At 41.5% G+C, this 26,287-nt stretch overlaps 2 protein-coding genes across 4 annotated transcripts; one reads left to right on the plus strand and one right to left on the minus strand.

The window, feature by feature from the left end:
- The first annotated feature begins 2,858 nt into the window (after positions 1–2,858).
- LOC124073132 (nucleoside diphosphate kinase B-like) lies at positions 2,859–6,625 on the plus strand. Its single transcript, XM_046415124.1, has 5 exons — positions 2,859–3,003; positions 4,424–4,556; positions 5,442–5,543; positions 5,908–6,020; positions 6,342–6,625. Exons 2-5 carry the CDS (start codon positions 4,440–4,442, stop codon positions 6,457–6,459), a joined length of 450 nt encoding a protein of 149 aa, XP_046271080.1. The 5' UTR covers positions 2,859–3,003; positions 4,424–4,439; the 3' UTR covers positions 6,460–6,625.
- On the minus strand, positions 6,406–26,262 carry LOC124073113 (MBT domain-containing protein 1-like). Of its 3 annotated transcripts, none has more exons than XM_046415095.1 (18): positions 25,523–26,262; positions 23,768–24,050; positions 23,538–23,671; positions 22,956–23,067; positions 22,324–22,403; positions 21,721–21,838; positions 21,463–21,597; positions 20,315–20,403; positions 19,975–20,073; positions 18,834–18,969; positions 18,519–18,574; positions 18,056–18,160; positions 17,826–17,973; positions 17,537–17,619; positions 16,829–17,066; positions 16,271–16,342; positions 15,693–15,878; positions 6,406–7,901 (listed from the first exon to the last, which is right to left on the minus strand). In XM_046415095.1, the coding sequence occupies exons 1-18, from the start codon at positions 25,541–25,543 to the stop codon at positions 7,885–7,887; spliced, it is 2,112 nt and encodes a 703-aa protein (XP_046271051.1). In that variant the 5' UTR covers positions 25,544–26,262; the 3' UTR covers positions 6,406–7,884. The 3 variants fall into 3 exon arrangements, with proteins under 3 accessions (XP_046271051.1, XP_046271049.1, XP_046271050.1); XM_046415093.1 differs by lacking the exon at positions 6,406–7,901 and adding an exon at positions 8,234–10,423; XM_046415094.1 differs by lacking the exon at positions 6,406–7,901 and adding an exon at positions 10,304–14,795.
- Positions 26,263–26,287: the final 25 nt, after the last annotated feature.

Here is a 26,287-nt window from a genome sequence, read left to right on the forward strand (position 1 = left end):
AGCAGTGTACATAGCATGTGTCACACATACTGCATATCACTGGGTTCAGATTACTGATGCAGGAATGAGCCCTTTAATGTTGCACCTGGTGAAGATGGAACTCGTTTTGTTTTTATGACATATCCTGCCCTCAGGGGTGTTCTGACAAATCTGGTTGTGCAAGCTCTCATTATTCACACACACACCGTCTCACGCATTATCTCACACACACCTCGACTCTCACTGCGTCTTAGATTTATTTCTTGTCGTTACATTCAGAGCAGGCAAAGCGATCAGTAAAACTACAGGTCACACAGCTGAGCTCTTACAGGTTCTTTCCATCTACACTGCAATGTAAGATGGGTTTAAGTCTCAAGTGTGTGAGAGAGGGTGAGATGTGTTTTAATTTCAACTGATAGCGTCCCTGAGTCCCCCTCCCATTCCCAGGACTCTAGACTGGACCAGTGTTCACCCAGAGAGGACAGCTTTCCATCCCTGATTAGGACAAGGTTTATATTTAGGGTCAAATTTGGGGGAAGGGTGAAGGTTGCAGCTTCAGATTAAAGACACATTGGTTAGAGAGTGTGTGTGTGCGTGTGTATTTCAGTCTAATTTCAGTTATTATATAACAGGAGCTGGCTGAGACACTGTACCCCACTTACATAATGTATTACAATAGGGGGGGAATGTGATGGAGCAAGTACAAGTTCACATCCTTGTAAGAGTAAAAATACTCACAAGAAAAAGTCCTGCATTGTACTATCAGTAACATTAACTTAAGGTAGTAGGCCTAAACATAGTAAAAGTTCCCACATGGCAGGCAAAGTTATTATATATTGCACTGTACTGCTTATAATTACTGCTACATTAACATGTAAGCAGCAAAGTGGCTGACATGAAGCTAATAACAGCTTTTTATCCACTGTTTGGTAGTTTATTGATCGACTGTATTTTACAGGCTCCATGTATGTTGTTAAATCTGCAAAATAACCAATACCCATATATCCCAAATAATTATTATGGAGTACAAGTATAACATAGCATAACAACATAGCATAACATAGCAAAATGCAGCAACTGCATATTTATATATCAAGTGACAGCTAACTAGCTGTGGCTGGCCTTGGCTGATATTTTCCTGCTTGTTATCTTTAAACGAAAAGCAACTACTTTAATAAAGTGACATTTCAGTAATTAGATCAATCTTTTCACATAACTAAATGACGCAGTAGTTAAATCCAGTCATGGAGGAAAACAAAGCTCAGCCTCAATCTGTTAGCATGACATCATGATCTGAGACCTGTTAGCTTTGGCCTCAATCTGTTAGCATGACATCATGATCTGAGACCTGTTAGCTTTGGCCTCAATCTGTTAGCATGACATCATGACCTGAGACCTGTTAGCTTTGGCCTCAATCTGTTAGCATGACATCATGATCTGAGACCTGTTAGCTTTAGCCTCAATCTGTTAGCATGACATCATGACCTGAGAGCTGTTAGCCTCGGCCTCAATTTGTTAGCATGACATCATGACCTGAGACCTGTTAGCTTTGGCCTCAATCTGTTAGCATGACATCATGACCTGAGAACTGTTAGCTTTGGCCTCAATCTGTTAGCATGACATCATGATCTGAGACCTGTTAGCTTTGGCCTCAATCTGTTAGCATGACATCATGACCTGAGAGCTGTTAGCTTTGGCCTCAATCTGTTAGCATGACATCATGATCTGAGACCTGTTAGCTTTGGCCTCAGTCTGTTAGCATGACATCATGACCTGAGAGCTGTTAGCTTTGGCCTCAATTTGTTAGCATGACATCATGACCTGAGAGCTGTTAGCTTTGGCCTCAATTTGTAAGCATGACATCATGACCTGAGACCTGTTAGCTTTGGCCTCAATCTGTTAGCATGACATCATGATCTGAGAGCTGTTAGCTTTGGCCTCAATCTGGTAGCATGACATCATGACCTGAGAGCTGTTAGCCTCGGCCTCAATTTGTAAGCATGACATCATGACCTGAGACCTGTTAGCTTTGGCCTCAGTCTGTTAGCATGACATCATGACCTGAGAGCTGTTAGCTTTGGCCTCAGTCTGTTAGCATGACATCATGATCTGAGAGCTGTTAGCTTTGGCCTCAATTTGTTAGCATGACATGACCTTTTGATGTTAAATCTGCTGCTGTTATCACTAACTGATATAACTACGTAACTAACTAACTAACTAAAAGTGGTGGTCAGTTCAGAGCTCTCTGATTGGATCTGTCTTATTACTTGGGAGTTGTAGCTCTTAAGTTGTGAAACTTTTATTTGATTTACAGTTAGATAGATAAAAATGAAAAATACATGACTCACTTCGGTATAAATTTTAGATGCTACATCAGAGTTTTGACCCAGCAGTGCTACAGCAGTGAACACCTGATATCTGAGTGAGAGGCAGGCAGCATGTGAATGAGTTCAAACATGGCAGTGCTGACATGGCGGAGCCTGAGCCAACATACAGTATGTGTGCAGGGATGGAAACTAACTGACTGTGTGAGAAACAGATGGGAAAAAAACACGATTTATGTGCTTGTTCAATCGTAGGTCAACTGAAGCGAATAAAGCAGGATCATCGACGCAGATGACTGTGCACATTAGTGCACTTTAATCTGCTCTTTTCCCACAAATGTCCTTTTTAAAAACAACATTTTGGAGACAGAGGACATTTTTATTAATTGAGGACATTTGCAGTGACTGTTCTAACTTTTACAAATTTCCAACATCTAAGTCTGAGACACACACACGCACACACACACTCACTGTGGAGGGTTGAACAGATCTGTCAACTGGCGACAGATTCAGCCACTCAGACTGCACACACACAGTCCACCCCCCTTTCATGCTATCACACACATACATTTTTGGAAACCGCCCTCGTTGTCCCCACCTTCAGTGTGTCCTTTATATAGACCTCCTCTCCTGCTCGTCGGCCTCGGTGATCGCATCCCCGCTGCTCGTCTTCACAAGTTCTCCTCATCCCGAAACCAAGGTAGGTACCAACACACACATCTAAACGTCAAAGTACTTCTGTGTAGGTTTTTACTGTTCGTGTAACTTACTGACCATAAAACCTCATTTTTCTCCAGGCAGCTCACCTTGACTGTGGCGAAACAGAATTTAGATTCTCCTAATTTGGCCTCGGTGTTGATGTATTGTATGAATACTGGTGGAAAACCAACTCTGAACAGTCAGCGTGTCAGACGTGTCCATGTGCTGCAAGGACATGTTGGACAGCTGCGGGTCCTGCATCTGAGATTAGCAAGAGAGCACAGTAAAGTTTTTGTAGGTCTGCATGTCTCTTCCAGAAAGGCGAGAATCATGACCTGCGAGTGCAGATTTAACGCAGAAGACGGTTTCCCTGAAGTCACACAGGAAGTTTAAGGTTACAACACTTGACCCGGAGCAAGCGAAGGCTCGTCGTACTTTGTTTCATTCAAAGTGATCGTACAGCTGAAGGCTTTGCGATTTTCATGCTCTCATGGCCTGTGGTCCAGATTAGTAGCTGATGGAGAAACTTGGCCCTGGCCTGTCAGAGCACCATGTGCGTCTGAACAGCTGTTCCCCGCTGACACCGCCTCCCCCGCCCCCCCCCCGCCCCCAGTCAGAACCGTCCCCATTGGTTCACTCAAACTGCTCCGAGCGAACGAACAAACCAGTTAGCTCAGACACTGTCGTTAAAATGAGTTATTTTTAATTGTAATGTCTCGTTCCCATCTTCCCTCACTGGTTTCCTATCAGTCAAGGACACTTCAGCAGGCTTTCAATCAGAAAATGCCAAATTTCATGTTGGTTTTCCACAGTTTGATGTGAAACCTGACTTTGTGCTCACAGAAACATTTTCTCTAATGTTATTAACTCTAAACACGTTGAAGCAGAACCTTGCAGAGATCTGCTGGTATGAGCTTCTGGGTGTGTCAGACATTTTGTTGGCTGGATCCACCTTCACAGTTCTGATTGGGCCTGATAGATCGGCAGAACATGACCTCGACATGCGACCCTGAATCCTAATTATACTCACACATTCACCAGGCCTGAGTGCTTTCACAGTATAGAATGGCCTCGTGGCAGTTTTTCCCTCCTCTCAGCCACCTGCTCTCAGCAGATATCAGCTTCACATGAACGGATACCAGCTGACAGTAAGATTAGAAGGCCGGGCTGAAGCTTTGTCCATCACGAGCCAGTTGGCCTTTCAGCTTCCCAACAAATCAGGCAGTTTTGATTTCACATCCAGCAGAATGAAGCTTCTCTACTGGGCCTAGTTTGATGTTCTATTCATGACTGATTTAACCATGATGATTCTGAAGTGTTGGGAGGAGGCAGCATGGAGGCCTCACAACCCCAACATTGTGAGGTTAGCTTTTCATCTCATGATTGCCTGTTTTTCTTCTTCATTGGTGTTGTGTGTGCAGCCTTCTGTCAGCAGACATGGAGCGTACCTTCATTGCTGTGAAGCCCGATGGCGTCCAGAGAGGACTGTGCGGTGAGATCATCAAGCGCTTCGAGCAGAGAGGCTTCAGGCTGGTCGCTGCCAAATTCGTGCAGGTAACCATGACCATGACCACTAATTAGAACTGAACTACTTCATGTTATTTAGTATTCTTCATCTGCTGTGTGTGCTAGCCTGAGCGCATCATGTGATCACATATAAGGTGACTGACATGAGCTTTTATTTGAAAAATCCTGTTAAAGCTTTGATATGGAAGGGATAACGTCCAACGAGGTGTCCATTATCAGGCATTAATGGACACCTCGTTGGACGTTATCCCTCTTATACCATGGTCCCTTACCAAAGAAAAAAAACAGATTCATTCATTTATATTTTCATGCATTTTGCATCAGAATTGTTCGCCATTAAGGTTCCCGTGCATCGGAGACGTTGCTCTCTGTGCAGCAGACAGATGTGACTCAGCAGCAGCAGATGTTTCTACTGCGCTCAGCTGTGCGCCGCAAAGCTAACGTGATGCTAACACATTCAGTCAGTAACAAAGAGTGAAGACAGTCTGACAGGATGTTTAACAACAGGACTATCAGCTATCAGTCTCCAGATCAGTCTGAGGACGTTCACCAGCAGCTCAACAGTGAATGTGATGTGAGAGGATCTCTGACAGCCTGCAGAGGAAGTTCAGAGAGACGCCGTAGTTTAAGTACAGAGAGGTTTGATCGAAGGGCGTTGGTGAACAAGTCAGAAACCCTTCGATCAGCCTGACCATCAGATACTGTGTTCACAGACAGGAGTACAGGAACACAGTCCAGCTGTTCCTCCAGCTGTTCATGTCAGTAAGCAGGAGCACAGTTCTAAACCTTTTATTAACTGGTCATATACTGTTCATAAAGCAAACGGAAATACTGAAGTAAAAATACCTCAGAAACATACTCACTAATGTACTCTGTTACTCTGTGCTGATATGGAATATTTTGTGTCTTCAGGCCTCTGAGGACCACATGAAGAAGCACTACCTGGACCTGAAGGACATGCCTTTCTATGCTGGACTCTGCAAATACATGTCCTCTGGACCCATCTTCGCCATGGTAACACACACACACACACACACACACACACACACACACTCACACTCACACTCACACACATCCCTGGCACTCCTCTCACATATCTTTCTCTTTTTATCTTTTTCCATTTGGTCAGCTCTCTCTCTCTTCACACCTTCTTTGTTTTCTAGCAGCTCCAGTGTCTTCTTAACTGACACCATCACAATTCCACAGCATCTTTTGAATGTGTTTCTTAAAGGACCAGTTCACCCAAAAGTGAGCTGTCCCCTGAACCCCTGGAAACAGTCTAAAACTGAGAGAAAAGCCCTGTGAAGTGTGACTCTGATGAACACACGGTGGGCCTGTTAGCGATGCTCAGGTGACAGGTGTGCTCCTGTGTTCACAGGTGTGGGAGGGTCAGAACATCGTGAAGCTGGTCAGGATGATGCTGGGTGAGACCAACCCCGCTGACTCCAAGCCCGGCAGCATCCGTGGAGACCTGTGCATCAACATCGGCAGGTGAGTACACCTGACACACACCTGTCGTCCACACTGTCATCGGCTTTACATTAAACATTCACTGTTTCGCTGTATGCTGATGATATAACTTGATTCAATTTATGATGCTGAGTAGTTTCATCAGTGAGTCAAAATTATGGCTTAGAAATTTTATTCTGACCAAGTTACTGCCTAAACTCAGCATGCATACATCAAAATCATTTAACGTCAAAAGTGTGAGATGAGAAATCAAAATCTATACTTACAGTGAGTCAAAATTCTGAGCTACTTCTCATTATATTGATCACCGATGTTTCCTTTATTCCTCCTGTGGTTTCTCAGGAACATCATCCACGGCAGCGACACCCTGGAGAACGCCAAGACCGAGGTCGACCTGTGGTTCAAGCCCGAGGAGTTCGTCTCCTACACCCCCTGCGCCCAGCCCTGGCTGTACGAGTAAACCGGCCAATCATCAACCAGTAAACTACACCCAACTGGACTCCACCCACCCCACCGACCCTCACCTCTGTCACACCTGTCGTCCCCACAGTCGGTCCTGCCACTTGGTCTTCACTGATCAATCCAAAACATGCATCACTTCTCAATAAAGTGTTGTGTTGATGACAGCTGTCACAGTCTCTGAGTGATCATTTACACTGTGTTACTGCAGCTCTGTTAGCCTGTTAGCATGTACTAACTGACATAAAGCAGAGCCAAAGCTGATGTGAATGTCATCGGTTCTGTCCAAAGTATCGGACACATCACCATGTTGACCTGATGATGGTGCTAGATGGCACATTAGATGATCATCCTGAGCATGTCTGGACCACACTGCGCAGACAGACAGACGGCCTTACGGAAAGTCAGACTGACAGAATCATGAGCCTACAAGCTACTTTAAAAGACGAAAAGAGGAGCCACGTCTTTTGCTGAGGGTAATGAAGATGACATTTGAACATGATAGAATATACATGATAAAATAGAAATATCATGCACAGAGTTAAGTTGTGCATAATTTATTTTCTGTGTCAGTCCAGAATAAATAATACAGTAAAATAAAAAGTAAAAAAATTCAGGTTGTCCTTTTTACTGAGGACCATCTAACACCAACGGCATGACTCTGTTGATGTAATGTCCATCTGTCCGTGCTCCACTTTCTTCAGACTTAAATATGTTGACAGTCATAAGATGGACTGTAATGCAATGTGGTTCAGACATTCAGGTTTTGCTCAGGATGAACTGTAGTAAGTGGTGACCCGCCGACCACAGCGCCACCATCAGGTCCCCATTTTAAAGTGTCCAACACTTTGGTTTATGACCGAATACCTGCAGAAATGATGAGATCACATCGCCCTCTGCTGAATAATTATTAGTATGCTATGGTGAACATGGTGAACACATACTCAATATCAACATGTTAGCATTCTGGCATTAGCATTTAGCTGATGAACTGCATTTTCATCTGTCCAAACTTTAGTTGAAGACAGATTCCCTCTAAAGGCTGAAATCCTTTCTGCCTCAGGTGTATGCGTTGCTAATGCTAGCATTTTAGCATTTAATTGAGGTTTATATGAAGCACCGTTAGATCAATACCAAGAGTAGCTTCTGGTCTATCACACGTCTGCTTGTCATTCCGTATGTGCGGCTGCTTTAGGAGCTTCTGTCGTTGGCCTCCAAATTAAATCAATGCTGACTATGAAAAAGGACTCAAATAGATCACTCAGCTGAATCCTACCCCACTCTGCAGCTGACCAAATCATCTCAAACATCAGGTAACCCTGCTGACCTCAGATCTGCCGGCTGGAGTCCAGAGGCCCAGAATGCAAACACTTCAGGTCGGATCCAGATCCAGACTGTCTGCTGATTAACTGACACACACTCCCTTTTAGAGGCCTGAATGCACTGAGGAGACACAAGAACCCAGGTCACGTCATTAATACTTCATCACCAGAGAAGGCTTTGATTGTGCAGCTTTGCTGATGACACACTTATGTCACTAAGTGAGAAAATGTCTGAAACACCTTGAAAATGTCAGGAAAACCATAAACATAATGTTGTACAATAGTTAATGAAAATTAATAATAATTTACTTGTTCCACTGCACCTTTCTGAGATTATTTCTAGAACATAAAAATGATAAAGTATAAACTTAAATAAACATATCAAAGAGACGTCACTTCCTTACAACCGGGTTATTTTGAAAAATAAAAAACAAACAAAAAAACTCTGCTGTCAAAAATGTCAGTTTTTTTTTTTAATGTTTAAGATATTAATAACATTACAGAATATTCTGAAATATTGCTGAGTCAACCACAAGGTGCTGAAACAAAGACACAAAGCACAATGTGATGAACGAAAAGTTATAACTTAAATAATCATTATGTTCTCTCAACAGGCTTTTCTCATTTTTTTTATTGCATACAAAATGAGTTGTATAATGTCAGAACTTCATCACAATCATGCTGCCAAAAATTGCACAATGTATTTAAAAAAAGCTTCATGAACATTTCTTTTGTCATACATTTACTATATATAGATATATAGATCTATATGTAGAAACATCAGTTTTAATAAGAACTCAGTAAACGTGTTCACAGCACGGACATGTGGACAAAATGGACACTAACAGACACAGACAGACTCAGATCTCAACTTTTTATCCAGCAACACATACACTGTAACAGTCCGGGTTTGGCTGTGAGAACCTCAGCTTTTTGTTCTAGCTGCAGGTTTTAAAGGCTACCTGTGACGTGCTGCAAAGTCTTCATCTACAGACCAGATTACAGCCAAACACAGAGCTTGAATATCGTATTCTGAAGTGAGTGCCAAAGAAGATCAAGTTCTAATGATCCTAAAAATTCAGCTGTCAGAGCCTGAGAGTCGCAGTGGCTGCTAATCATGTTGTGAGGGTCCTTATCAAGATCAGATCCAAGACATTATACAAGTAGCACCTCATCCAAGAACTCTAACCTCAGAATTTTGTACCCGATCCAATCATGGAACTTTGTTCCAGATTAGGTGTTGGTTCAGGCCCAAATTTGCCTATCTCATCCAATTTGGGATCAAATCCATCCAAACATTTTTATTTGATCATATTTTGGACACATTATATCAAAATACTAAACTAATGAACTTGACTTTACTAGATATTAGAGATAAGGTTAGATAATTAGATAATTTTTACCATTATCAAATGCTCTTTCATATCAGATCACAATTTAATCCAGCCTAATCAATATAATCCTGTGAGATGAATTTGAAATACCGGCCCCTGGAGATAACAAATGAAACCGTGCTAAACAGTAATTAATATGCAGAACAAATTGGTCACGATAAGCTTCTTTGGTTTTTCAAAATATCAAGTCTGAAATACTGAGACAACAGTCCAAGAAAACGCTTCCACTTTAGCCATTTACTTTAAAACTAACAGAGAGCCTATAAAACCCACAGGTCGCCATCCCCTTTGCTGGCATACACACATAACACCACAAAGTGATGAGGAAGATCGCAGAATTCAAGGATTTAAATCATGAGCTCACATCATAGTAAACATGAACCCTTAAACTGAGCGCTTCAACACACAGTAATCATCTTCTCCATATACAAAATCTATAACAAACAGCTGTGCCCAAAATACAACTTCTTCATCAGGCTCACAGACAGTCTGTCAAAAGCACTCCATAAAAACCTTATCAAATGTATAGACTATAGATCATCAATAGATAGCACCATAATACAAATCGGACAGTTTGACATTAGAGAGTCACATACAAAATGACAATAGACAACATACACACAGCAGTGCCAGTAACAAGAGTGAAATTAACATAAACATCAGTGTGCATTCTGTGCAAGATACTCACAGCTGATGCATGCATGCACACACACACAAACCTTAATTACGTTATACACTGTAAGCCCTATAACACTTAATTTGTGAGCCTTCCCCTCTTGGAAAACAGGCACCGAGATTTGTATGGAAGCCCATTTCTGCCAGGAAAAGACAGCAAAACAGTTTAAAAAAAAAAACAAAAAACAAAACAAAAAAAAACCCTCATGCAAGCAAAACTCATTACTAAGTCAACATTTGAGTAAATAAGTCAAAATTATGAAACAGTGAGACAGAATTTTGCATTATATATCAAAATTATGAGATTACAACTCAAAATTTAAATAAAATTAAGTACTGTGAGTATTATCTATTTTTATCATACTGAATTTTTCATCTGTTATTTCTTTTCTCAACAGAAAAGAGCATCCATAGTTTTGATTAGAATGTGTTGTTTTGGTGTTAATTTTGGCACCTGATTTTGATTTTTTTTTCTTTTTTTTTGCCAATGAAACTTTATTCTCATTTTCCCAAACATTCTGAGGCTTGCATTCTCCAGTTGCGTTCGATTGAATTTCCTTGAGATAACCATGACCTGGATGAATGAGAATATTCACAGGCTTATTCTGAGGCTTATATCCACATCTCTTAAAGGTACTTTAATGTTGGTTTATCCCACCAATCTTTTTTACATTAATAGCAGCTAATATTACTTGCAGAAACCTAACTGAATTGACAATGTGAGCACAAATTCTCTAAAAATTTGATTTTCTGTTATAGTTTTCATTAACAAAATGAACACTATTAATTAGATTAGATTGTCGCTTACACTGTAGTTGCTGGGGTCTTTTGTAACTGTATTGTTAGCTAGACAAGTTTACAAATACTAGATGCCAAAATGGATCTTCAAGGACCAACTTGGCCCCAGAATCTGCTTCTGATAACACTAGGAATGGCACTGGAGAGGTTGTGATTATGGTTAACATTGCTGCAAACTACTGACAACAAGTCCAGAGACACAAAAAGGGGCTGGGGCTTGAATCAAATGCACATTAACTAGGCAACATTAAAAACTGTCCTTTGAAAAATAACTCAAGACACTTAAAACTGACATTATTACCATCTTATTGTCTCTACAAACCCTTAACATATTTTCAGTTACACACAGGCACAGACAAAACTAACACTGAACATCATAGAAAAGATCACAGAAAATGTTTAAATCAAATTATGCTGAATCTGCTACTGTCAGCACCAACAATCATCAATATCATTTTACACAAGTCTGTCTTCTTAACACAAATACACATTCAAAGGCATCATTTCTCTTCATTTTAGCCTCTACACAGTAAGGCAGCATTTTTCATCGCAACAAAATGAGCTTTTCCAAAATGCTCTTCATAATGTGCTAAGTTTTGATTTGACTGCTACAAACGTTTTTTAAAAGTCTGAAGTAATTGTGGTATATGGAGGTCATAAATAAAGCTCTTGCATTTGTTGGATGACATGCCCTTCCATGGGTGTTAAATAACTCAAAATATTTGTTGTATAATAATACTGTATTGGTAAATTTGAAACACATTTTTATTATGTCTTTTTATTTCATTACAGAGGAGTTATATGTTTACAATTAGTTTTTAAGATAACCTTTATTACTAGAATTCCTTTTCAAATATACTTTTGTGTTTTTGAAATAATCTCTATTATACCATTTTGTTTTGCCAACAAGAATCTTTCAGTCATTATTTAATAAACTTTTCATGAGGTATAAATAGCTAGCATTCGAAGACAAACATAATTACTGTTAGCTGCTGAACTCTGTTGGACAAAGTCCAAGACATATTTCATTATTTATCAGAGCTCATCCTTATGTTCCCATGGTCCTCTGTTCCAGCCACATGTGTCTCTTCATATAAACTACAAGTGTAAGTTATTGGTGTGGGCTAAGTGAGATGGAAGAAATTTTAAATTCAAATTCACAAAGTCATAGAATTTGAATGGTAAAAATATGTTTGGCCATTGTGTGACATCAGAAGGTTATAACATTTGATCTATGGTAAAAACATGCTGAGAATATAAAACAGTGTAGAAGGGCTCCTAAATGAGTCATATTAATAGAATATTGAGCTGGGAAACAGAGGACCCTGTGAGCATAGACATGCTCTTGTTTATCGAGGGAAGTTTCACTTTATGCACTTCATTTTGTCAACACCCTGCTTTACATTCATACATACAATCATAACCACGGAGCCACCCAGTAACACACTGGGGACTAATGGGAGCATCCCAGTACAAATTTAAGTTAGATCTCGAAACAACAAAACAGGGAGATTCACTGTGAGTATTAAAGTCAGAAGCCCATTAGCAAGCAGTCTCATCAATGCTGACTTTTGAGAGAACTGAGAGTCTGAATCAAAAACAGAACATAGCTAATGTAACAGAGGAAGCTAACGTAACAGAGGAAGCTAACGTAACAAAGGCAATGTAACAGAGGAAGCTAACGTAACAGAGAAAGCTAACGTAACAGAGGAAGCTAACGTAACAGAGGAAGCTAACGTAACAAAGGCAATGTCACAGAGGAAGCTAATGTAACAGAGGAAGCTAACGTAACAAAGGCAATGTAACAGAGGAAGCTAACGTAACAGAGGAAGCTAACATAACAGGAAGCTAACGTAACAAAGGTAATGTAACTGAGGAAGCTAACGTAACAAAGGCAATGTAACAGAGGAAGCTAACGTAACAGAGGAAGCTAACGTAACAAAGGCAATGTAACAGAGGAAGCTAACGTAACAGAGGAAGCTAACGTAACAAAGGTAATGTAACTGAGGAAGCTAATGTAGTTGTGTTGTTAGCATTTAGTTTTACTAGACACAAGTAACCCAATCCTCTGCTGAAACAACCCGCCCCATAACAGAGACAATATGTCTCGAACAAACTCTGAATGTATTATCGTCCATTGGCAACTTAGAGTTTTGCTTTCAGTAATAGAAAGTAGAAAGTTACCTTAGAGAGCATTTTTTTAACTCTATAACAAGAATGATACGCAATCCGGAGAACAAAATATTAGATAAAATAAACACACACACCAAAAAAAATTAAATTAAATGGTAAAAGGTTGTTGGACCATTTTGGCATTGGTCCTCAAACTCAAATTGGCAGTTTTGAGATTTTACACTCATTTTATACTCATACCTACATTAATCTCTTATTGCATTTGTTTGGGCATTTATTTATTGCACTTACTCTGACAAACCCCTGTAACTATGATTTAACTGATTTTTGGAACAAAACATGTTTTGTTTTGTTTCTTCTCAGATGAAGAGGATGTTTATGTGGAGAAGAGGCTTCATTAAACACTTTAAGACAAACCTCATTTGTTTGGCTGGTTTTAAACTTTACATCACACTGATGCTTCCCATATAGAAACAATACAATATACTGCAGCCACTATATTCTGCTACGTCATCACGTGAAAGCGTCTCCAGCTACAGATGCTGTGGTCTGCTGAACATGATTCTGTAACAAGGCAGACATTGAGCAGTGGTTCAAAAAAGAAAATCAGTAACTGCAGTGGCTCTTGTTAGCTGGTTTCTCATTACGTGGCGTCCTGACAACTCATCATTCCAGGATCCAAACCAGAGCACTCACTCACGCACACACACAAGTTTTAAATGACTGCTAGTCTCAACATGACATGATTACATTGAGTTCTGTCCTTTGAACGCACCATGTAAACCTGTCAGATCTTAGTGTTGAAAAAAAATCATAATTCAAATGTTTTCTCATCTTGTTGCATTTTTTCCCTCTTATTGATTACTTTTCTTCCTTTCAGAGGAACTAAAGGTGATCAACACTCCTTTCCGGGACGTCCTCCTTTATCTTATTTTTTGCCCTTGTTGCTCAGTCAGAAGATTGCATGAGCATGTAGTTATACTTGGACAGCAATAGGGCCATATTCCCACACTGTGAAATATTGTTCTTGAGAAAGCCGAAAAAGGGAAAGGGAACAAGACTGAGTTTGGGAAATTAAAGAATAAAGGCCTGGTCAGACCGACATTGAATTTCAGCTCAAAATCAGGTAATTCCAAAATAAATTATGAGATTCAGTCATAAATAATATAAAAACCAAATTTCTTCTAGTGCTAGCATGTGACAAGCTACAGCCCAGTGTGAATACACAGATTAAACAAATTTTTAGATTTTTCTTGTTAAAACAACTTAAGCCAAACTTAACTTGCATTTGGCTGGTTTTAAATCATCGAAATGTTGTTGAAAACTATAACAAGCTCCTGTAAGATAATTCTCGTAATTTGAATGTAATTTAAACAACATATATGGCCTGTAGCCTCTTTTAATTAACTGCGCTTAGGACAGCAACACTTTGGCTCTGATTAAACTGCTTTTACAACTGGTTTGATGACCACACCATGCCAGTGCCAGCTTACTGTAAGTGCTATTTTACCTGCATAATCCCACCTACGTAGCATGTTGACAGTTAGCATACTGCTTACAGAATTGCAGTACTGTAGAATGTAAACTCCCCCACCCAGGGTGCTGAAGCTCCCAAGTCCTGGAAACAATATCCAGGACAAGACGTGTCTACATTTTTCCTGTTCCACTTTGTGGTCTGACCAGGCAGTAAGAGAAGACTGAAATCTAAAATCTGCGGATGTTAATATGGAGGTCAACAGGTCGACACTGAGGCAGAGTATGCCATGTTCACACAGGCTAAAACAAAGGTTAGCCTGGGGTTAAATCATGTTTTAAAAATAAAGAAATCTGATCTGATGAGATGTGAAACTCATAATTCTACAAACAAATGGATGGAGAGACAAAAGAAAAGAGGTATGGTGCAGCCTACTGGTCCTGATTGATGAAGAATTCTCCAGAAGATCCGTTGGTTTCTGTTTCAGTTCTTTCAGAAGTTAATTCTGTTCCTTCCAAATTGCCTTCTTTAATTTGTAAAACTGCAGAAACAAGGAGGACATTTAGGAGGACTGTTATCAACATGGATGCTGACCGGCTTGCAGGTCCACACTCTTTCAAGAACACTGCAACAAGTTTTGCAACAAGAGTCTTTTCCTTTCTTTTCCGCTTCCTACGTCTACTCCACGACATCTCAGAGGAAAGTATAGTAGTTTTTACTTCACTACATTTATGTGACACCTTTACTTATTTAATAAATTAAGATTATTCCACACAAAACATAGTTTAGAAAATGTGATATTTTGTTATCAATTAAAGTACCTAACAGTTTATACAAATACAGCTGAACCAAACTAAGTGATTTTTCCTGTAAAAATTTGCTGGTTGCAGCTCTTCAGATGTGAAGATTTGCTGCTTTTCCTCTGAATTATTTGAATCATCTGAGTGTGATTGTAATAATATTGAGCTTTGGACTGTTGGTTGGACTGAACCAACACTGTGAAGGTGTCACTTGGCACTTGGTCACTCTGGCTGACTGGGACCATTTTTTTCACTATTTTCACAAGTTTTACAACCAGAAGAATCACTGGATTCATAGAGAAAAAAATCAGCAGATGAATCCAGAATGGAAAGAACCACCAGCTGCAATCCTGTACAAAAGCTCAAGCAACCGTAAAATCCTGCTCTGATCTGGGGTCAGATGTTATAGCCTGTGTGTTGTGCTGTACTTGTACTTCCCACATAGTGAGGACATCGTATGTTTAATGGCAGAGTGATGATATTTTTGAAAAGTCAGGACTTCAAATGGCTATCTAAAGCTAAGAACTGGTTTTAAGAGATTAGGCTTTTATAGTTGTTAAAGCTAAGATTAGTGGAATTGGCTTGGAAATGCAATATGTCAGTGAAGGTGTGGTAAGAAGTCAAGGGTTTGTGTGTACCTGTCCCTCCCTCAGTGTTCGGGCTGCTCTCCAGGTCGACAGACGGAGGCTGGGATGCTGAGGCAGGAGTAGGGGGTGATGGATAATTGGGAGTCTCATTCTCATCTCCTGAGAGGCTCCTGGGGATGCCCGTTACCATGGCGCCAGAGAGACTGACTGGTCGCTTAGCGATGGGCAACTTCCTCTCTGAGAGAAAAAAGTAAAGTCAGTGAAACAGGTGGTGAGTGTCAAAATCTATGAGGAAAACCGAAAATATCTATAGAAAAACCTTCTTTTAGTCTCCAACTTATTTTAATTCAATTCAATTAATTTATATAGTGCAAAATCAAATCACGACAAAAGTTGTCTTGTGACGCTTCCCAATTAGAGCAGGTCCAGATCAAACTTTTATCGTTTTATCGTCTTACAAAAACATAATCTCTTGATGTTTGTTGATGTTTCTACAGAAGTATACCAAATATATCATAAGATATTATAACTGAGTTTAGTTTCACCCAGCTGATGGAAACTAACTGCTGTTTTGCATTGTGTCATGTTAAACATTCCCGTCAAAACTATTTCAGGCATTAGAAACGTACTTTTCTTTTGTCCCTTGTACTGCTGGGACCTTTTCCTCTGTTTGGATGCTGCAGACTGTAGCTCTCTGGAACCTGAAACACACAGACATACGCTTTACTTTGTAAACAGTAAATATCCAAATATCCAGGCACTTAACCCCCCAATATGCTCCCCGGGCGCCTGATGCTGCCCACTGCTCCTGTGTGTGTTTCACTGCATGTAATTTGCTGGGTGTTTCATGTGTGTGTTCAACTAAGGATGGGATAAATGCAGTAGTCAAATTCAGTATGTGTATGTAAAAATATATATACTGCTAATAAAAGTTGATTCTATTCTATGTATAACAAACAGCTAAGTTGGACCTCCCTCCGTCCCAGCCTATCAGGATCCAACGCAGCTGTTAGCTTTAGCATCAGTAACTTAATTCAACTAAAAACCCATCTTTACTTTGCCTGCTGTCTCAACATGAACAGAAACTTAAAATCTCATTAAAGCTGCAAAAGAATGGTCCTCCACACTATACTAACATTCAGCACTGTGTGTGTGTGTGTGTGTGTGCGTGCGTGCATGTACGTCACCTGCATTAACAGCAGGAGGCTGCAACTGGTATCCAGTCAGCTGACACCAGCCCACTGGGTACAGGTCAGGTGACTCGCAATCCACCCACTGGTCATACTCATCCTCCCAGCCGTCAAAGTGTATCCGTAGCAACCTGTGGACAATGCGGGTCACCGTAGCGACGCAGACTAGCCTGGGCTCCATGAGGTCCACGGCCTCCAGCTTCATACCGGGACGAAATCCGTGGTTAGGGACATCCTGATGGGGGACATGAGACAGATCAGTGTTTACTGGTTCACTTTACGTGACATGTTTTGTGTCCTTCAACATCTTGGGACCATTTAAAAAAAATCTCACCAACTGCATTAGTCTGTTGTTTTACATCCAGCACATGAAGGGAAAGTTTGCCCCAAAATTAGAACTAAACAGAAAAAAAATTAAAACTGGACAGAAATGTCTCTTTCCAGAAATCATGACTCGGTTACTTAAGATAATCCAGAAAACTTGCTGTGAGCAGTTTCATGTAGGAGCTATTTTCTTTGTGGAAAAATATATACGGAATTTTGGGATGAACTGTCCCTTTAATCAAATCATTAAACAAAAAAATGAAAAGTCAAAACTGTCACTGATATAGGAACCATGAAATGTTCTGCTTGGAATCTAAATTTCTGGACTCGTACTGAGAGTTCCGTCCCAGCTGGGGTTGGAGCTGCAGCGTTTGGTCTCACCTTGTTGAAGAGGGTGACTGGAGCAGCCACAGACTTGGTCTCCTTCAGATACTCAAACCATCTGAAGGGAAGATTGGTGTAACCTGACACACACACATGGAAACAAGAGAACATAACTGATTCCCCGCTAAAGACTGGATCTGAAAGCCACCACGTGTTCTGTGTGATTCGGCTTGAGTGGATAGTGAGTTTTCTTTTGTACTTTTGTTCAAAGGATTTAAGAGTTGATTTTCCATGAAACTGAACAAAAGTCTGGAATATTCAGACTGTACATGTTTCACAGCTGTACCTCTGGGGGGGGTCAGCTCGATGTTATTGATCTCACAGAAGCCAGATGGGAAGATGGAGGGAGAGGTGGCGTGATAACAGAACCAGTCTGAACCGTCAGCCGCCTCCGACCCATCGATACCGATCATCAGATATCCGTCTGCCAGGACCTGATGAAGAGAGACCACAGGGGGTTTGTCGACCGAATCTGGAGCTGCCTGGTGTTCATGTTGGCCCTCGGCTGCTCCTCACCTTCCTGACCGTGGCCACGCAGATGGCGGACAGGTTCAAGGGGTCGATGGCTTCCAGCTTCATCCCATCTTCAAACCAGGGGCCGCTCTGATCCACCTCCTTCACCTGCAAGTCAGACGCAGCTCTTTTCAAGACCGAGCCCTGCTTTGATCGACCAACACATTGAAGATGAAGGTGTGCTCAGCAGTAGTCAGAAGACACAAGACGTTAGTGCCTGCTGTTTGTGTGGAAGGTCTTTAAAGGCCTTCATAAGCAAACTATGTAAAGTAACTTTGTTGTATCATTCAAACTGCCCATGTTGATAAGAATACAGATTTTCTCAACGTTGCTTCAGCCTTTGAACCTTTTCTGAAAGCAACCAAACAGAAATGAATGTGAAGAAAAAGGAGATGCAAACGCACAGACAGAAGGACAGCTGGACTCACAGACAGCTACAGACAGCTGATGTTGTCGGCCTTCTCACCTTGGCAAACAGCTGTCCGGGAGCGTCCATCTGACCACACAGCTTCTTTGACACATCTGGAAACAGTTTGCTTCATCGTCACATTCAGTCTGCAGCTGGCTTAAATTTAAGGTTTTCTAAATGTAGTCTGGTGACATCTTGACATGCTTAAGCCTGAGTAAGCATCTACAACGTTCACTGACTTGCCTTGAACAAAAGAAGCCCAAAAGTTGTCAAAGTTTGAATATTGTGAAAATGTATTTAACTACGTTTGAGCTTACAGATGTCAAATTGATGATTTGCTAAAGCTCATTAAACCTCAGAAAGCCGACCCACCGGAGCGTTTGAAGCGGTGTCCGATGGATCGAGACCAGCCGATGCTGTGGATCAGAGGGCTATACATGTGACACCAGAAGTCGTCCGTCCCATCTTCACACTCCTCGTACACCAGCCGGAGACGACCACCGATCACCTGCATTGATACACACACAGACAGGTACCACAGAGTCGACTGACGTGCCGGCGCGTCCTTGTCACGTGGCCAATTTAAGATGACGTAGCTGCAAGACGCAGCCTCGCTGAGTCTCCGTTTTTGTTTTTTTTTTTGTGTGTCAAAAGTGGGCACTTGAAACTATATAAAAGTTATTAAATTTTGTTAATATGTCAAGTAAAACCCGTGTAATGATAAACAATATACGCGACGTTTTTTCCTGAACAATGCCGTCACGTTTGCTGCCTGTTTTATGCTAGTTTTATGCAAGAAGACGCAGTAAACACCGGCTCGTTGTAAGGAAACATGACACCCTCTTTCCTATTGGTGAAAAAATACAGCACAGGAACCAATCAGAATGTGTGATTGGCAACCCATGGAATTTTGTTGCTAAGGGAAAGTTGTGGGAGAAACGGCAGCGAACGAGAGATTGCGACAGCCGTAACGCGTTTTGAGATTTGAGTGATTTATGACATTTAGCGTGTTTGGAGCGTACAGTTAGTGTAGTGACGTGTGTTTAGAGTGTACTGAAGTGTGTGTAGTGTGTAGTGAAGTGTTGTACTATAGTTAGTACTGTAAATAACTGTACAAAAAACGCCTGAGGCATTTCCTTCATTTTCAGGTGAATAGTTGTAAATAACTTCTTGTTTGCTAAATTTGCACATAATTCACTATTTATATTTGCATTCTAAGTTATAAAAATGGTTCATTAAACGCATTTGTGATTTTCACAGTAAAGAAATAAAACTTTTTCCCACTTGGATTTTACATTTTTTATGTGATTTCAGGTCCAGTGTGTTAATACAGTATGTCAAAATGAAAAATTAACAGTAAAGTCACACTTGTGAGGTTATGCTGAAAAAATGATACCAAACAAGGCAAGGTAAACCATTTTTCAGCTGAAATACAACGGTTAAAGCAAAAGCAGTCAAAAACGGACAATTACACACAGGACTCCAGAGGGGACTGTGGCTGTGGGAGTCTCACCTGTTCGACCAGGGCGACCCGAGTCCGACACAGGTGAGTTTTGTCCACCACCTCCACCCTCATCTGTTTCTTAAAGGGAACCTGCATGCTGTCCTGGACCTGAACAAGAGAGATTTTCTATATATGTTCTATATACTGACAGTGGAGGATGTGGAAACAAAATATCTCTCATTAGAAACCAAAAAAAAAAAAGTAAAAAATCACACATTTTAAAATCTTAAGCGTCAAATAGAAGATATTTTTAAAAAGTGAGGACATTTTGTCCGACCTGGTTTTAGATTTAAAGTCAGAATTAGGTTCACGTTACAGAGCAGCATCAGGTTATTGATGTGTGTGTGACCTTGGAGGAGAAGTCTGGCGGCAGAGTTTTGGATCCCGTCAGTCTTTTGATCAAAAACGTCTTCCAGTTGGTGAACCTGTGGAGGAGGGCTGAACACACACACACACACACACAAAATCTCATTTCAACAGCCAATCACAAGTCACCATTTCCTGAATTTTATGATTTAAACAGGACGTCACTGTAGCCTAACCAGCTAGCATGACTTAAGAGCAATCTTTATTAATGTATGCATGTTTACATTTATTATTCCCATCTGCATGGAGAAATGAATTAGTAACATCAGTGCAGTTTATTTTTCTGAGATTATGCTAAGATAACTGATGTTAATTAATAACTTAGTCAAATACTAAACAGAAGTTATCAGGTCTCGGGTCAGACACGTCATCTGTACTCCATTTTACGTCTTCAGATACTAGCATGCTAACGTTAGCGTGGTTGGTTCAATTAGCTTCCCAGCAGTTACACCTGTAGTTAGTGGATGTAAATATTCTGTAATCTCTACATGAGACTCTGTCATTTAATCTCTATTACTGAGTCTACTTTCAGGTTGTTTCAGTGGAAAAGCAACTCAGATCTAAAGTTTGAATTTCAGACCTGACATAATGAAACATTTAGATAAGTTTTGACAATCTAAAGGACATAGATTCTTTAATAAATTAATCTTAAATATATTTTGATAACAGTTGGTGACATGTTTTCCATCAACCAGCAGCGGTTGGTTGGCCAGAGAAAGTGGGCGGAGCTAATGCAACAGACTCGTACTAGTATGTCACCCTCTCCACAATGTGCTGATCAGCTACAGGAGCTCGTTCAGCCTCAGACTCCCATGATGCACCACAGAGCGACACAGGAAATCATGACGGACACACTCACTTTATATATACAATGTACATACAGTACACATGTAAATACCTGTAGTTTTAGATTTTTACTACACATGTAAATACCTGTATGTTTTTAGATTTATACTTATCTTGTTGTTTATCCTATTTTTATATATTTTCACTTTCTTTCTTGGTTGGGAAAACTGAAAGTGCAAAGTCTGCATGAAAAAGAATTTCCCCTCGGGGATAAATAAAGGAATTCTGATTTTGATTTAGACTCTGATGGATACACATGACATCTACTGCAGCAGACAGACTCACTCTGAGGGGGGACCAGAGGTTTGCCTCCAGCAGCACACCAGCCGACCGGGTGGATGTCCGGGACACACAGGTTCAGCCAGAAATCTCTGGTGGAGTCGCTGTCGAAACCCTCGTATCGCAGCAAGGCCTTAAAACCTGCACAAAAGTGGTGTCGTATTCTTTATTACCACTTGGCCAGTCAGGAAAGTGAGTCGCTGGCTTTACTAAGTCAAAGCAGACGATCCTCGTGTGTGTGTGTGTGTGTGTGTGTGTGCGCACCAGCCAGTTTGATGATTCCTGCGATCCAGTAAACCTTCATGGGCAGGCTGCTGTCAGTGTTTGGGACTTCGACTCGGACGCCTTCACTGATGTCGTCCCACGACTTCCCCATCGGCACCTAAACAGCAATGAAATGAACCAAAAAATCCTCAGTCCCCAATCCTCACACGAGTCATGAGTGTGATGTGTTCAGGCTGATGCGTCGGTCTCATGCAGATTACAGCAGCTGACTCAAGATACTTACTCAAATACTGTACTTTTTGAGGTTATTACATGTCGCTGGAGTGTTTAAATTTTACACTACTTTATACTAATACAGTACTACATCTCAAAGGGACATTTTACTACAGTACAGCTTTAGATGTCTTTCAGTATCACATAACTGATTTGTAAAAATTTCATTCTCCTCCACCAACTGAAACGTTAAAATGCTGCTTACATGTTAAGGCGCCAGTCATAACATGTAATAATGTAATAATAATAGAAGCATCACTGAACTCACAGCCACTGATTGTGTTTATCTCTGCAGAGCCGCTGCACACACACTGAACAAATAAAGCTGAAGTGTGTGAGCAGATGAAGCCGTGTGTGTGATGCACCCACGTGTTTGAAGCAGCTGACCGGCGCTCCCGTCACGTCTCCGTCTCCAAGGTAACGACCCCAGTCGAACACCTCCACAGGTACTGCAGAGCAAAGACACACAGCAAACTAAGAAACAACCTGAAACGTCGCACACCAACTGAACGCCCCTCGTCTGACTCTGCCCTCTGTAGAGCCAGTGTTTGGTTTGTCCCTCCTGGGCTGCTGTAGAAACATGAGACATGTACAGGTTCATTCTAAGGTTAAAACACAATGACTCTTATTTTTAGCTGACGACAACATTCTGAATATCCCTACACCCTACACACACTGCACCTTTAAAGCAAACTCATCTTACTTTGAGTCGTAAACGTCACTGTTGTTATCAGAGTGCTGGTTTGGTGCTTTCTGTTTCAAATGTACATTTCATATTCACTGTCTGTTAGGATGGTATGCGCTGGACGCCTGTATCCATATGTTTGGCCCATCTGCTAACATGGGAGGGTTTGGGGGCTGTACTGCAGCCAGCCACCAGGGGGCGATACAGATGTTCTGGCTTCACTTTCGGGTTGTTGTCCATCTAGTCTGGCTGCTGGTGTTCGTTAGCAGGGTCACTGCTCTTAAGGAAATGTAGTCTGATTTTGAATGTTGCTCACCGCTCTTCTTGACGCCACCCTGCTGGTTGGCTTGATGCTGAGCGTAAGCAGCCAGTTTGGTCATCAGAGGCTGTTTGTGCAGAACCTTGGCCTTCTTAGTGGGTGGCTTCCCCTTTAAGAGATGGTAAGGCTTTGTTAAACTTCTCCTTTAAGACAGCAAAACCGCTGTGCTGCACTCACGTTTATTCATCAAAAAGTGTTTGACACTCATGATCACTCTTTGCTCATCTAGCATTAGAAAATCAAGGATTTTTCCAGGATTATATTCAAATTCAAGCACATTCCTAACTTTGAAAACACCACAGTTAAAATTAAGCATTACCAGACATTCAGACAAGACTTTTGTACGAGCCCTGCGTGGAGCGAGGACCAGACAGGTCCTCTGGGAAGCTCGACGAAGCTCGACATGATAAAGGACATCTTAACTCCGTAACTTCTGCTTCCAGGGTCGAGTGCTCTTCATGCTGCATCACCACAGCAGCTTTACAGCAACAGATTTTACCCACGGAGACAAAGAAAACGACTCCTGATCGGAAACATTAGATTTTTCACCAGCAGGTGGTCAGCTGGAACATTTTGTACCTGCAGCCTGGCGAGGATGCTGGCCTTCTTGGAGTTGGAGGAGTAACTTCTGGAGCAGGAGACGCTGCAGAAACGTTTGGTTTTACTGTAGAAAGCATCTCTGACTCCCACCATACCACACATCTCACAGGTCGCTGAGAAAACCACACACAGACACAACTCGGATTAGAGACGCGCTCCGCTCCAAACAACGCAGAAAGCTGAACCGGGAAAATCAGGTCCTGACTGACCCATGCCGGCCTTTCCGTCAGGGTAGGTGTACACCTGTCCGTTGTTCTTGATAAGCGTCAGGGAGGAGGAGGAGGAGGAGGAGGGAGTGAGTTGCGTCACACCTCCCCCTCCTCCTCCTCCTCCTCCTCCTCCACCACCACCACCCAGCTCTTCCTCGTCACTGTCCTCAGGGCTGGAGGCTCCGCTCCCCCCGCTGGACTCGGTGCTGCAGCTGCTGTGATCCTCCTCCAAACCCTCCAGCATCCCGAAGGAGTCATGGCGCTTCCTGGACGGACGCTCCGCCTGAAGATGTAGGACACGCAGAGATATCACGTAGGGTTCACGTGTACACCCAGTGGCAGTTCACTTTTGAACTGATTTATGAATTAGGACCTGACTTATTTAAATACATTTTCAAACAAAAACTACAACACTGTGCACTTCCTGTCCAGTGAGTAGCACATATTAATCAGTCAATCGCCTTTGACCTTCAGGAGGTTGATAAGTCACATGCAGCTCTGATTGGCTCTTAGTTTCTTCATTTCAAACTTTTGCAGGCTGATTCACTTCAGTGGTTTGACAGCCTGTGAACAGCGAGCTCAGTAATCTTTAAATAAAGGCCAACAATGAGAGACTGACTGCTGGAGTCAGCATAAAACTTTACATGACGGGACTCAAAGACACTGAAACACCTTCAGAACTACAGTCAGTATCCCTGTGTGTGTGACTGTGTTGGAAGTGATGGATGTGTTGAATTTGAATGTTTGCGATAAACTGAAGGATGTTGAAAGAATTCTCCTACTTCACGGCCTGAATAAGCTGTTTAAAAATCATCTCGGGCTATCAGGAGAAGTGACAGCTGTTGCGTTCGCGGTTTCCATCAGAGAGTTTGGAGCTGTGTGACCTGCTGCCAGCACCACTGCAGTGCGGTGCACAGACAGACACAGGCTGACTGACACACACAGACTGTGTAGCCACAACTGACGACTGTATTAGCGAGACAACACTTGACTAGATTAGAGACCGAACGTCCGACAGAATTATGGAAATTTTAAGTTTCTTTGATTGTAGGCGGCGGGATGTAAAGCACATCTCATAACCCCTGCCTGTCTCTGACTCGGCCAAAGCCAGCCTTAAATTCGGCGTACGTTAATTGTACCGAACATTTTGTTACTGAAATTACATTTTTTACCTAAGTGATTCACCTTGCCAATAACAGCTCCCCGCCGTGTACTGCGGTGAATATAAATGTGAAGGTAGCATCGAAGCGATAATTTAAACCTGTGAACACTGACTGAAATTTAAGCTTCTTGGTTGAGTACACATTTGTGCCGAATAAAAGGGTAAAATCATAGTAAAAAATTTGAAATGCTAATTACTGAAATATCTGCCCTTGTCAGCAAGAAACGAGTCCTATCCTAATATCGTATGTTTTTTTCAGTGGAGTTTTGGAAGGAGTCAGAACAAGCGAACCAATTATAAAAGGCAGAACATAGCCTGAATCAAGGCAGAATCACGAAACACAGTCCACGGTGTATCTGCGCCGGATAAAAGTGCATCATGTGCTCCTAAAGAAAATATCAAATGGAATTTCAATGAAGCATAAAAATCCTGTGGGAGGGCAAGAGAACTTAAAAGTGCCAGATTTCTCAAAAGAGTTTTGTCCTGACTTTCTGTCAGCGGTTGCCCTGAAGCAGGCTTTAAATCCGCTGTCACAGCCACAACAAAGGAGGGAAATGCGGGTTCCTGCCGGAGGGACAAGCCTGAGAACTCACCAGGTCTCTTGCGTTTTCCATCAGACCAGACCGCGGGACGACACACTCACTGGAACACTAGAACCTGCGGAAACAGTCATTAAAACCCAACCATAAACATATCAACAAAAATATCATGCGTCTAAGGCGCAGGCGCCGGGCCAGCGGCTGCTGATCGCTCATTGGCTACTGTCTCTGCTTCGTGTACAGAGTTCAGATTAGATGATGCCTCCGTTAGTGCCCCCTGCTGGACAGAACTTGAACCTCAGTAACAACAACAACAATAAATAACAATAACTACATTATACTATATACTTTATTTTGATTTAAAAGATGTTAGGATTTAATTATAGACTAAATGATTAAATAAGATTCTGCAGGAACATATTTCTCTCTCACATGTAGAGGAGTAAAAGATAGATAGATAGATAGATAGATAGATAGATAGATAGATAGATAGATAGATAGATATACTTTATTGATGACAGGCTGGGAAATTACAGTACAGTGCAAAAGAGTAACGCTGCAGAACACTAATCAGGCCTGCATATGGAATATAAATTATTTTGAACCGCTGTTATTTGGCCCACAGGATACAGAACTCAGTGATCCAAACATCCGCAGGGCGAGTGAAAACCTGACTCTTTATGGCTTAAATGTGCCGTGAACTTTACACCAAAAAAACACCCTGAAGGGGCAGGGCATCCATCTTGCTGAAACCTGTTCTAAATATCATGATTTAAAGGTTACTGCAGTTTGAAATTGAGCTCCACAAAGTCCTGACAC

Source organism: Scatophagus argus, chromosome 16 (genome assembly GCF_020382885.2).
Source record: "Scatophagus argus isolate fScaArg1 chromosome 16, fScaArg1.pri, whole genome shotgun sequence".
NCBI lineage: Eukaryota > Metazoa > Chordata > Actinopteri > Scatophagidae > Scatophagus > Scatophagus argus.